The 14,150-nt window shown below is 39.1% G+C and overlaps 1 protein-coding gene and 1 pseudogene across 3 annotated transcripts in view; one reads left to right on the top strand and one right to left on the bottom strand.

The window, feature by feature from the left end:
* The window catches only part of RSPO2 (R-spondin 2), a 153,310-nt gene that overhangs the window by 68,617 nt on the left and 70,543 nt on the right, over positions 1-14,150 (top strand). For both annotated transcript variants that reach the window (XM_079796600.1, XM_079796599.1), the window contains exon 3: positions 13,157-13,345. In XM_079796600.1, the coding sequence (XP_079652726.1) occupies positions 13,157-13,345 (189 nt within the window). The remainder of the gene's footprint in view (positions 1-13,156; positions 13,346-14,150) is intronic.
* Positions 11,440-12,351, bottom strand: LOC307114296 (large ribosomal subunit protein uL18-like; annotated as a pseudogene). The gene has a single exon. The product of its transcript is annotated as a large ribosomal subunit protein uL18-like (transcript).

Below are 14,150 nucleotides of genomic sequence, written 5' to 3'. Positions count from 1 at the left end.
CTCTGGTGACCCAGTCCTTGTTTAATAGCATGCTGTTTAGTCTCCATGTGTTTGATTTCTTTGGATTGTATTTATTGTAGTTGATTTCCAGTTTTATGCCACTGTGATCTGAGAAGATGCTTGATATAATTTCTATCTTCTTGAATTTGAAGAGACTTTGCCTGTGACCCAGCATATGGTCTATCTTTGAAAATGACCCATGTGCACTTGAGAAGAATGTATATTCTGTGGCTTTGGGGTGAAATGTTCTGAAGATGTCAATTAATTCCATCTGGTCTAGTGAGTCATTTAGGATTGCTGTTTCTTTGCTGATTTTTTGTTTAGAGGATTTGTCCAGTGGTGATAGTGGGGTATTAAAGTCTCCTACTATGATTGTGTTGCTATTAATCTCTCCCTTGATATCCTCCAGGAGTTTTTTTATGTATTTGGGTGCTCCTATATTGGGAGCGTATATGTTTACCAGAATTATTTCTTCTTGTTGGATTTCTCCCTTTAGTATTATGAAGTGGCCTTCCTTATCTCTTGTTATGGCATTTACTTTGAGGTCTATTTTGTCAGATATAAGTATTGCTACCCCAGCTTTTTTTTCATTTCCATTTGCCTGAAAGATATTTTTCCATCCCTTCACTTTCAATCTGTGTGAGTCTCTTGTTCTGAGGTGGGTCTCTTGTAGACAGCATATATATGGGTCGTGTTTTTTTATCCATTCAGCTACTCGATGTCTTTTGATTGGAGCATTTAGTCCGTTTACATTTAAAGTTATTACTGAAAGGTATTTGTTTGCAGTCATATCTATTTTTGTGTCTGTATTCCTTCTTACCTGTTTATTTCTTCTTTTTACAGTATTCCCTTTAGCAATTCTTGCATTGCTGGTTTGGTGGTGATAAACTCCCTGAGGCTTTTTTTGTCTGCAAAGCTCCTGATTTCCCCTTCAATTTTGATTGATAGTCTTGCTGGATATAGTATTCTTGGATTCAGTCCTTTGCTTTGCAACACTTTGTATACCTCCTTCCATTCACTTCTAGCTTGTTGTGTTTCTGATGAGTAATCATTTGACAATCTGATGAGTGTTCCTTTGTAGGTAACTCTCTGTCTCTCTCTTGCCGCCTTTAGGATTCTCTCTTTATCATTTATATTTGCCATTGAAATTATGACATGTCTTGGTGTGGGTCTTTTGGGGTTGATCCTGCTTGGGACTCTCTTTACTTGCGTAACTTTTATCTTTCCCATATCCGGGAAGTTTTCTGTCATTATTTCTTCAAATAGATTTTCTAATCCCTGCTGCTCTTCTTGTCCTTCTGGCAGCCCTATTATACGCATGTTACTTCGTTTCATGTTGTCCCGAAGCTCCCTTAGGCTTTCCTCCTGCTTTTAATTTTTTTCTCCAATTGCTGTTCAGCTTGAGCTTGTTTCTGTACCTGATCTTCTAACTCACTAATTCGGTCCTCTGCTTCTTGTAGTCTACTGTTGAAACTTTCCATGGTGTTTTTGATTGTAGCTATATCACTTTTCATTTCTTCCTGATTCTTGCATAAGTTGTTGATTTTCTCATCCATCCGATGTATAAATTCCATGACCATTACTCTGAACTCCTTTTCGGTCATGTTGCAAGCTTCATTTTCACTAATTTCCTTTCTTGGCGACTCCACATTTTCTTTCCTCTGTGAGTTATTTCGTTTCCCCATTCTGGCTATTACCAGAAAGCTCAAGCTTCTGTTTGCGTGGACCTGGGCCGTGTGCTGTGGGGACTTCGCTCCACCCTAGTTTCACTGAAGTGCTCTGACACTAGGACGTGTGGCTGTCTTTGGTTGGTGGGAACCAGACTTGCCCAGGATCAGTGTCCCCAGTGTTCTGTGTGGTCTCGTGTGCACATTTAGAATCAGGGGCCCTGTCTGCACCACACTGTTGGTATGTGCCGAGAATGAGATCCTTAGCATGTGCCAGGAGTCAGAGTTTCCCTGTGTCTGCACCAAGACTCGAGTGTCAAAGTCTCTGTTGCCTTGTGCGGTTTCTCGTTGAGAATCAGGGTCCCTGTGTGTGCACGCACCAACAATTGGGGTCGCTGGCTCTTAGTGTGAATGCGCTGTGAGTCAGGGATCCCAGGCAGCTGTGTCCGGCGTGCCAAATTCCCTGAAGTGGAGCTGCGTCCTGTGTGTGCTCTCTCTGCTGAGCCAAACCGGCTAGAGCGCACTTTCTTAAAAACCTGAAGGTGAGCCGGCTCAGTGCACTCTCCCAAAGTCCCAGAAGGGGGGCGGAGTCCGTCCTGCGCGCCAAATTCCCCAAAGGGAAGCCCCTCTGTGCACGCTCTTAAGAATCTCCAAAGGGGGAGCTGTGACCCGCGAGCCAAATTCCCCCAAATTCCCCGAAGGGGAGCCCTCTGTGCGCACTGACAGATTTCCCCGACGGGGAGCTGCTTCTGTCCCGTGCGCGAGCGCGCGCCAAGTTCCCTAAGAGGGAGCACGTCCCTGCGCAAAGCTCGGCAGCTTGGGCCAGGGGCGGGTCTATCAGTTACTATGGCGCTATCTGTGCGCGCTCCTGTGAGCAGCTTGGGCGAAGGGCGCGTCTATCAGTTACTATGGCGCTTTCCGCGCCTGTGGGCGCTCAGCAGCTTGGGGGAGGGGCAGGTCTATCAGTTACTATGGCGCTATCAGCGTGCCTGCGAGGAGGGGGATAGGCTCTTTGACTCACGGAACTCTGCCGGGATGTTTGGATTCTTGTTGTTTGTTTGTCTGAAGCTGTGATAGCAGTTCTCTGTCCCCGGTGGCTGCAGGGTCCTGGTTTGTGTCAGAAGCCAGGATCCGAGTCTCAGGCAGCTCTGTTTCTCAAGATGGCGTGGTCTCTGCGTCCGCACCAGCCGCCGAGAAGTGTCTGCTTTGTGCGCGGGGCTCCGCCGTCTAAGGCTGCCCTGTTCGGGAGTCCCTTGGAAGACCTGCAGAATCTAACTGACCCTATCTCATACACACACACACACCACACACATCTACACTCTCCTCTATGGGTTCCTCACTCACACTCTCTCTCTCCCTACCTTCCTGCCGGTCGCCATCTTTTTTTCGCAAGGGCTCAATAGTTTATTTTGTTCATTAGATTCCACATATGAGTGAGAGCATGTCATACTTGTCTTTCTCTGACTGGCTTATTTCGCTTAGCATAATACTCTCCAGGTCCTTCCATACTTCTTTTTTTACTATTGCACATGTTTTGTTTTAGAAGATAGTAGCACTTAATGTGTTAAAAAATAAATCTGTGACTTTATTAACTCTCTTTCTTCATATTTTAAAATCTCCTAGTAGCTTAATTTGAGTTTTCATAGGAGAAGCAAAATCATCCTATTAAAGACCTTTAATCCTGTTATCTTTAATCCTGTTATCAATCTCTACAGATGATTTCCATATTTTGAGGGACTTATAACTTTTTAGAAATATTATTTTTCTCAAGGAATACATCTAGAGGTAAGGATATCCCAGATATTTTCATTCCTACTTAACGTATTTTAGGTGCATGAAATGGTATTATTAATTAAATAATAACATTTTCAAACAACCAATTAATAATGGATTTTTCTTTTTAAAACTTATCTTTATTGTTGAAAGTACCCCTTTTCCCCCCATTAGCCCTCTCCATCCAACCCCCTCCACCCCCTAGGCCTTCACCACAATAATGGATTTTTCAAAGCTAGTACTTGGAGGTTAGTTTTGTAAGCTTTTTATCTTAAAGTATTATCTATTGAAGAATTTATGACAAAAGATAAAAAGAGATTGAGAAAAAAATGGTTTAATTATAAAAGTTCTATAATTTTGGAGTTTTTGGTACATTTGTCCTTATTATGCTCAACATTTTTTCTGGATAAAATTCATGTTAATTTAGTCCTCTAAAACTTTAATGGACATGTAGAAATGTATCTCTGTTTATTAACATTGTTAATTTTAACATTTATTTTCTGTCTAGGGCATGATGGTGAACATCTAGGATGTTAAAATTTGTTGTCAGTATCAAAGATCAGAATACATGTTTTATGGTGATAGTTTCTATAAATACTTATAATTTAATATGAAACTAAGGAAAATGTCCTAAGATAGGCATTTCTCATTTTGGTCAAATCTTGTGTGGCTTAATTCATGGCCTTGATTGCTTAGTTGAGTTTGAGCGTGGTGGTACACATGGTTACAGGACTGTATTTTTACCCCAATGTTGCCAAGCTCTAGTGGGAGGATCTATGCCCATCTTGATGTGCATAAGATCCAACATGCAAGTTCCTATTATTGGTGCCAGAGATAGGGTTCTTGTCTTTAATTATAGGTCTTGAATTTGGAATTGGGCAGAGACAAACATTAGCAATTTTATGATAAGCTTGATCAGTTAAGTTCATAGTGATTATTAATTTTTAAAAATCTGTTGAACTTGTAACGATATCTAACAAGCAAATATGGAGTATGGCTAAGATGCCAACTGCCCATTGTTCAGTCCCATTATTTTCAAAATGAGAAACCTGTGCCTTTTGTCAGGAATGGATGCCTTCACTGAGAAGGAATTTAGATTTCTTCTTGCTTGGCCAGGGCTAACTCCAGAAACAGGGGAGCACTTTTAAAAAGTGTTAGGATTATATTAGAAACAGATGGGCATTCAACACCTACACGGAATGCTCTATGGGATAACTGAATTTGATTTAACAAAGGATCAAACTTAAAATACCTAGATTCATAAAAAAACAAAACTTACTTTGCAATTTAAGAGGAATCAAAAGTAAAAAGTTCTACTAATGTCATGTTTCTCTCTTGATGCTCTTGTTAGAGACACAGGTATTGTCACCTGGTTTCTGCCTCGTGATTTGTCTTGTTTTCTATATCCACACATTCCTTTGGAAATATGCGTGGATTTGTGTTAATACCACTAACATCATTTTGAGGATTTTTCATGTTTTGAGCGATATATTTCATCTTTAGGATTTTGGGTGGGTCTAGTTTTAGAACAGTGTTTTGGTTGGAATGATGAGGCTCTGGGTCTCAGCAGGCTTTAGGGTAGGAAAAGTTGAAGCTTACAGAGAGAGCAAATAAACATGTCATCCGAGCTGGGAATTAAGATCTGTTTATTCACCTGCACACTTGAATTAAATCTCAAAGCAATAGGCAGAGCTATTTGACTTATTACGATCCTGGCAAAATAAATTACCTTGGTCATGTTTAAAGGTCTATTCTTGCCTGACTTTAGATTACAGAGATTGGTGTAGTCACCATATTACAGATGAAGAAGTTTTTGTTAAATTGTTAAGTTATTGATTTACAGCAAGGAGGCTACTAGGGTACTAGACACTGGGCATGGTTAGTTAAACTAAAATGTCTATTTGAGGTTTGGAGCATGAAGCTTCAAATTGCAAATACTGCCCTTCAGCACTGAGGAGCACTGTTAATGACTAAAGAAGATTGGGGGAGAGGAAGAGAGAGCACTTAGGTTGGGTGTGGCTCACGTCAGGACTGTTTAAGAGAATTCCACATCTGTAGGGTTTATAAAGATATCTAAGATAGAGACTCAGGTAAGTATTCCCTAATTCGTTTTCACTAAGCCAGTCAAGGTTCAAGTAAATAAAGCAATGCTTTTAATGATTTAAGAATACCTTTAAAAAATGTGAAGAACAATTTGTTGACTGAAAGCTTTGTGATCAAGATGAAAGTTGGCATCTGATACATAAAAACAGAACAAAACAGAACAGAAAGCCTTTCATTTGTGTTGATTCTCCTGGTTCTGTAATTCTCTGTTCTCCTATGGAGTGGGATTTATGGTGATAAAGGGCTCTTGGGTTAACTTCTGAACTGAAAGTAAGTACAGCTTCAGCTTTAGATCGTGATGACTGTGATCCAGAGAACCTTCGTAAGCCTGCTGCTATGTATGTAGATCTTCCAAAGCCTCTCTTTACTTATGAAGCGAAGTTTGGGATTTGGGTAACCTTGATATTGCCTCTTCAAATCGGTAGTGTAACTGAAGACCAGAAAGCAGCCAGCAAACTCCTCCTAGACATGTTCCTACGGTAAAGGCGTTCTCTTTCACAAAAGAGTCATAAATTACTTCTCCAAATACCATGCCACAGGGTCTTTGTGCTTGAGGTGGGCTCTGTTCTTACACAACCTTGAAAATTACAATGAGTTGGGCTCTCCCCAGTCACCACCTCCTCTGTCAAAGCCATTTCATCCATCATTCAGCGACTGGATATTCCCAGTTCTGTTCCTCTCACTCAGCGTTCTGCACCTACCCATTCCTCTCCCCAATCTTACCCCTTTCTTACGCAGAGAAGTTGAGCTGTATCCCAGTTTTTGAAACTTACATGCTCACTCCTTACCTCCTGCTCAGAACACCAATAGCAATATTAGAATAAAACCTTTTCAGAAGGCAGCTGGAGAAATTGTAAATAGTAAAGGTTTATTTTCAGATAGTTGAAAATGCTCTATAAACAGACCATAATTATCTCAGAGTAAGGTGTAACAGAAACCCTTAAATAAGTATAAAAGCAGAAAATGGACCCAACAATAGAGTGTAGAGTGTAGTAGAGAGAGGTGGGTAGGGGTTGGGTTGCCCTAAGTAGATCTAAGTGAGAAAAATAATAAGGGCCTGCGTTATGAGACTAGTGAACTCATAAGAATGAGGGCTGGAATTAAGTCTTGAGAAGGAGACATTATCATGAAAGCTAGAGGAGGAAGGAAACTTTCAGCAGTGACTCAAGCTACCAGGGTTGTGAGAACCAGGAACTGAGAATGGGGTCTTACTGAGGATTAGGAAAGTGGTTGTGGTCTTTGGAAATGCAGTGTTTGGGATAATTGATGGATGCTAGTGGTAAGTAGAGGCGGCAGATAAAACCGATGCTTTAAAACACTATCAGAGTGATATTGATCTGGTTCATCACTATGAAAAGATATTCACAACTTAACTGAAATTGAGCAAGTTATGTAAAGTCTGATCACAGTTATGAAAAAATACAAATTACACATTACATATATATGCACGCATAATATAAAGGGTTATCTGGAAAGTTTGCCAAATTTTATTAAGAATTATTGCCGAGGAGGCGAGTTTTCATCTGAATAGATTATTTCTTCCTCCACTATGACAGATTTTAAAAATAAGGCAGTAAATGAGAAATAATTTGGGAAGGGTAAGTAGGTTTGCAAGCAAGAGAATGTCCATGAAATAGATTCAATATGCAGAGAAAAGCAGTTGAACAGGTTATAGAACATTTTGGAAAAGATGGGAAGAAGTAGATCTGAGTGGCCAATTCAAGATCTTTTTTTCAATTGAGTTTATTGGGGTGATGTTGGTTCACAAAACCATACAGGTTTCAATTGTACAGCTCAATAAGACATCATCCGCACACTGCATCGAGTGCCATCGCCTCAGCAAACTCACTTTCTGTCCTTATTTTCCTCCCTTGCCTGTCCCTCAGGTGGGTATTTGAAATATTGGGGGGAGCACTTTGTAACGTATGATTGTTTAATCACTACGCTGTATACTTGAAACTAATACAAAATAGTATTGAATGGCCTGGCTGGCGTGGCTCAGTGGTTGAGTGTTGACCTATGAAACTGGAGGTCATGGTTCAATTCCCCATCAGGGCACATGCCCGGGTTGTGGGCTCAATCCCCAGTAGGGGGCGTGCAGGGGGCCTCTGATCAATGATTCTCGCTCATCATTGATGTTTCTATCTCTCTTTTCCTCTCCCTTCCTCCCTGAAATCAATACAGATATTTAAAAAAATAATAATATTGACTGTAAACTGTAATTGAAAAGTATAGTTTTTCAATAAAATTTTTAAAAATTAAAAATGTATTTTATTGGAATAATATTAGAAGTAAATAACAAGATGGGAGAATTGGATGAAGATGGTCAAAATATACAAACTTCTAGTTATAATATAAGTACTTGGGATGTAATTAATATATAATGTGATGACTATAGTTAACACTGCTGTACAGTATATTTGAAAGTTGTTAATAAAATAGATTCTAAAACAAAACTAACTCTCTCTCTCTCTCTCTCTCTCTCTCTCTGAATGTATATATATATAAATGGTCCTTATCCTGATCCTGAGTGCTTTCATTGATCCCTTCCCTGGGAGGTAGACTAAGCCCTGGTTTTGGGATTTCCCTGGAAGAGAGGCTATAAGGCCAAATCAAGGTCAAAAGGGGGAGAGCATCTTATGAAACTGAAATCTATATGGATTTGCTACAAGTAGCTGTAGGTAGATTGGATGTTGAATCCTTATAAGTAAAGGAAGTGTGTGGTATGCAGTGTATTTTGTTGTATTGCTGCTAGTATGAATACTTATTGCTTGATATTTTTTAATAAAGATTATATGTAGAGCAAATAGGATGTAGTCTCAAAGCTAAAAATTTCAATAATGGATGAGTTTTCTATTCCTTCTCTTATGTCTTTCTTTTGTAGTTAACCCAATAAAATGAAGTCACTGTGACATTATATATCTTGTTATATTTATGACCTTGCTTGGTATAGTAATAACTAAAATTATGTAAATTTTTCACATTTTAGAAATTATACTGGGATTTCAAATTGTATCATTTCTGAATTTTATATCAGGACTAGAAACATATTTTGTTTCTTTTTCAGTTACTAGGTGTAGTGAACTTCCTAAAGCTCTTATATCAATTTTCAGATGCTATTTCTACATTTACTTAGTACTATCCACATAATCCCTCCAATAGGACATTTCTGATGTTTTTTTTTCTTCTTTTTTTGTGTGTGTTTTAAAAACAACATAAAAATAAAGAATAGGTGAGCATTCAATATAGTTTATGAATCTTCAAATGTGATGAGGTTATAAGTAACTACATCATCCTTGAAGTTGTTGTATATAATATATTGTATTATAATTTACTTACAAATTATACACATTATTTATAAAAATGCATAGGTCTTAAGTGCACAGTTTGATGAGTTTTGCAAATATAGGATGGGGCAAAAGTAGGTTTAAAGTTCTTTATATGAGAAATAATACAATAATGAATAAATAATAATACAAGAATAAACTGTTTTTTTCATTTACCTACTTTTGCCCCATCCTGCATATATGTTTGTTTAACCAATAGCTAATCAAGATTAGAACATTTCCATTACCTCCTGCAGTGGGTTAAATAGTCCCCCACTAACCCCCAGCCCTTAATTCACATCCACCTGGAACCTCAGAATGTGCCCTTATTTGAGGACAGTGGCTTTGCAAATATAGTGAAGGTAAGGATGAGTATGAGATCATACTGGGTCCGGGTGAGAAACAGGAAAGGATACATAGAGTTATGTAGGGAAGGCGCATGTGAAGATAGAGGCAGAGACTGGAGTGATGCTTCCACAAGCCAAGGAACACCTGGGGCCACCAGAAGAGGCAAGGACTCCTTTCCTGGGGCCCTTGGAGGAATCTGGTCCTGCTGACACCTTGATTTCAGACTTCCAGTCAACAGGACTGAGAGAATAAATTCCTGTTGTTGAAGACACACATTGTGGTCATATGTGAAGGTAGCTTTAGCAAACTAATATACCTACCAAAAATCCCACCATAGCCCTTTCCAGTTAGTCCCCAATCCTCAAAGGCATTACTCACCATAGATTAGCTTTATGGGCCCTTGATATCAATATAAATAGAATTATTAGAATAGACACTTATTTTTCCTTTTGGTCTGGCTTCTTTTGCTCCACAAAATGCATATGAATTTCATTTATGTTTGTGGCTGTACTGATAGTTTAATCCTTTATATCATTAAAATTCATATTAAGAATACTAGAGATCTGGTGCATGGATTCGTGCACTGGTGGGGGTCGTGGCCTGCAGGGATTGGCCCACTTTGGGAGCACCTCTCATCCCAGTCAGCCAAGTGGCGCTCCCACTGTGGGAGTGCACTGACCACCAGGGGCAGCTCCTGTGTTGAGCGTCTGCCCCCTGGTGGTCAGAGCATTTCATAGAGACTGGTCGACTGGTTGTTCTGGTCATTCCACCATTCTGTCGCTGGGCTTTTATATATATAGACTAGAGGCCCAGCGCGTGAAATCATGTGCGGGTAGGGTCCGTAGGCCTAGCCTGCGATCAGGACCATCTTCCTCCCACTTGCCAGTCCCCAGTCCTGCCCCGCTGCCACCCACCCGTTTCTCTGTGGTTCCCCGTTCATCATGCTGTGATTGGAGCCTGCAGGCGGTGGGGAGGGACCAAAAGGTGGTCAATGCACTTCATAGTGACTGGTCAAGCAGTCATTCCAGTCGTTACACCGTTATGGTCACTGGACTTTTATTATATAGGACACCATGATTTATCAAATGTTCACAGACATTTGGATTATTACTTCCTACTCATTTTTTATACATTTATTATATCTGTCTGTAGCCATCCCTGGTTTATAAGTTATGCATTACTCTTTTTGTAGTTGCTATTTGGAGTTTTAATCTAACAAAGTTTAATTTATATTGGTCTTCCTGACTCATAATAACAGAAACTTTGAGTGCTTCAACTTTGGCTTCCCTCAAGTCTTCCATGCTATTGATGTTGAATATAAAATATGTATTATTTTTAAACCCTGAGGCTTAATCATTGTTTTTGAAATTGATACTTTTATAGGTACACCACCATTTTTCTCAAATGGTTTGATCACTATTGATTATTACAATCTACTTCCTTCTGGGTTCCATTTTATTTTCCCCAATATATACAGTTTATTCATTTAGTGAGCTTTTCTGATAAATAAGTTCTTTGCCTTTATTTTGACCTCATTCGTCCAATATCATTTAACTGCTTATAGAATTATAGTTTGAGAATTTTTTCCCCAGCCTGTTTAAGATAAGATTCCACTATCTACCTAACATTGTTTCTAATGAGGAGTTTGCTAAAAGTCAAATTTTTATTCGTTTCTAGGTGATCTACTGTTCCCTCTGGTTTGATTTCCTCCTTTAATTATAAATAGGCTATGTTCAGATGCCAACTTGTGTTTGCTGATCTGCTCAGGACTCTGATTTTATCATTGAAGAATTCATGTATTTCTTTAATTCTGAAAACTAATTAGCCATGATCATTTTGAATATTATGTCTTACTCATTCTCTTTATTTGATTTTGCAATACCTAATCATGTTTTGGAGCTTTACCATTTTTTTCTTTCATGCATCTCACCCTTTTTACATTTTCGCCTTTATTTTGTTTTGTGCTTCAGTTCTTTAAACCTGTTTTCCAGTTAGCTCCCTCTCTTCTAGTTTACCATTTAATCGGTCAGCTTTAGAATTTTCATCGCTTTCTAATTTTCGCAAATTACTTTAATGATATTCTTCTGTGATTTCTGTTCCTTATTTTATCTCTTCAAATATCCTAAAGATACTCATTTAAAAGTCCTTTTTAGATTGTTCTGTTATTTCTGATTTTTTTCTGTTTGCCTTATAAGTTTATTGTCTCTGGAAAATCTTCATAGAAAATTGTGATTTGGTTTATTAGCTCTCAGCAGCCCGTTCCTGAGCTTTGAGGAGGCTTGCTTTATTCTGAGCTACCCGATCTTTCTTCTGGGCAAGAGACATTTTGGGACGGTTCCACCTCTTCTATTTAACTTCTTTCTTAGGTTTCTTCTTATAGACTGGATTCTCTCGTATAGCAGCATAAACTTTCTTACACATCTCCTCCATCATGCCTGGGGTTACGTTGTTCTTTATGTATTGAGAGAACTGTTTCTTGTAAGCATCTTCATCTTCTTCCATTAGATAATGCATATAATCTGCAACATTCTGACCCATGATGTGCTTCCAATGTACTTCCGCATTGAATTCCTTGCTTTCTGAATCATGACCAGGGAATCGTTGGGTACTGTGAGGGATAGGTAGGCCTCCATCCACAGCTCCCTTCAGGGCCCCAAAAACTTCATTTCCAGTAGAGGCTCTGGCAAGCCCTGCATCCAAATAGCAGGTGAAGGCACCAGGTTGACCATCAATGCTTTCCACGTTGTATTCATCTCCAGTCACCTCCACCTGGCCTTCATAGATCTTGTCTATGCCAAACCTATTGAGAAGCCTGCGGGCCAGCAGCAGGCCAGTATAATATGCTGCAGCATAATTTGTCAGGCCAAACTTCACACCAGACTTTGGGAGTTCATGAGCATAAGCTGCACAAACTATCATATGTCCTTCTATACGAGCATAAGCAATCTGACAAATGATATCTCTGTTTGTTACATGAACTATCATCCTGTATTTAGGTGTGTTGTACTTACTTTTATCCTGGATTGGCAAATGTTTCTGGGCATAGTAATCAGTTTTACCCTCTCGTCATCTTCTGAATTTCACTTGGTGTCATTGAAGTAGGCCTTATTCTTGAGAACTTTCACAAACCCCATCCCGCGGAAGAGAAACCCATGGCCGCGGCTCGCCACAGACCTGCAGGCCTAGCCTACCTCCTCTGACTCTTTAGGTGTGAAATCTCTCTCTCACCGAGACTGATGACTCTTCCTCACAGCGGTTTGCCTGTGTGTGTGACTTGTTCATTTTGTTAAGGTGGTTTTCCATGAAAGCCCCAGGTCTCAGGATTGTAAAAAATTTAACATAGTTTCAGATTTCTTTCTTTTTTGGTGGGTTTTACTAGATTTGGACAAGTTTATATGTTAACCTTTTGACTTAGGTGCTCCGTACTACATCGATAATTTAGGCTTGGAGCCCACTCTTGGATGTCTTGCAGATGTGGGTACTTATTTCTCATGGGGTTACATTTTCTCTCTTTTCTGCTCACCCTCTTAATGCCCCTAATCCAGGGTTGGAATCTTCTTCTCTGGCCAATTGGAGTGGGAGCTTCTAGGACTTGTTTCATGGACAAACAGCCCTCACATCCCCAGCTCTTTACGTGCACATTTCTTGGTCTGGACTCAGGACCTTGCCATGAGGTCTACCTCTGTCTGGTCTAACATCTCCACAAGCCAGTCCCTTTGAGCTTCTGGCCTCAACTCTGACTCTGAGTTTCTTCTCTGTTTCTAACGTTGGCTGTGCATTAATCATTTTTCTTGGGGGTGGCAGAGGCTATTTTGTTTGGATTTTCTATGCGATGAAAATAAAAGAACAAGAGATACTTGTCTACACAGCATATCGTATTGACCAGCCTCATCCAATTTACATTTAAACATGCTTTCTGTTTTTTTTTTTTTCTTACAGCTAGTTATGTATCAAATCCCACTTGCAAAGGTTGCTTGTCTTGTTCAAAGGACAATGGGTGCAGCCGATGTCAACAGAAGTTGTTCTTCTTCCTTCGAAGAGAAGGCATGCGCCAGTATGGAGAGTGCCTGCATTCCTGCCCATCAGGCTACTACGGACACCGAGCTCCAGATATGAACAGATGTGCACGTGAGCAGTTGACTTTTGTCTACCCTCTTTTACTGTTTATGCAACGTAGGGGGGTTAAGTTGAATTTTTTTACTACAACAAGGATATATCTTTATTATGTAAGTATTAAAGAAAAAAATGTAAACTTCAAATTTAAAAAATTGAGTGGGGTGAGGTAAGAACACTTTAAATATATCTTTTGTGGTGAAGTATATAGCACACACTTTTTAAAGATTAAGTAATTTTTTTTTATAACAGTCATCTCAATACATAAGCTGATTAGGCAGATCTTTGTAAGGCTTATGCAGCACTTAAAAAAAAAAAAAGAAAAGAAACAAAAAGACCTTTTTTTAACTGGGAACGTTTTCCCTAGTTTACCCCACAGTATTTGTAGCTTATTTTCCCTCTTTTGCCTGAGTTTGTAATACCTTATTTAGTCTAATGTTAATTTAATACATTCACTTTGAAGTTCTGTAAATCAGTATTACTGATAAAAGATATAACTAAAATATTTCATTTACTTCAAAGTATTCTAACTTTAACAGCTACCCCCCCAAAAAAGCTTATTAAGAAATGGCATTTTAACATACATAGATGGGAATGCAGTGCAGTGTTTCATCTTTTAATCCAAAAATCATTCATAGAATACTATAAAAACAGTAGAAATTAGGGTTTACAAACTAATGAGATGTCAAAGGAACATCCATTTCTTAAAGGAGTTCAAATTCTAGGGAATAGAGCGGATAAGGAAAAGGGGAACATGGAGTGAAATGGAAGGTGGGTAAGAAGTTTGATCATAATTTAATACACTGTGCTAATCAGCAGG

The sequence above is a fragment of the Cnephaeus nilssonii genome (assembly GCF_951640355.1).
Source record: "Cnephaeus nilssonii genome assembly, chromosome: 18".
NCBI classification, from domain to species: domain Eukaryota; kingdom Metazoa; phylum Chordata; class Mammalia; order Chiroptera; family Vespertilionidae; genus Cnephaeus; species Cnephaeus nilssonii.
This window is presented reverse-complemented; position numbering and strand designations above follow the sequence as displayed.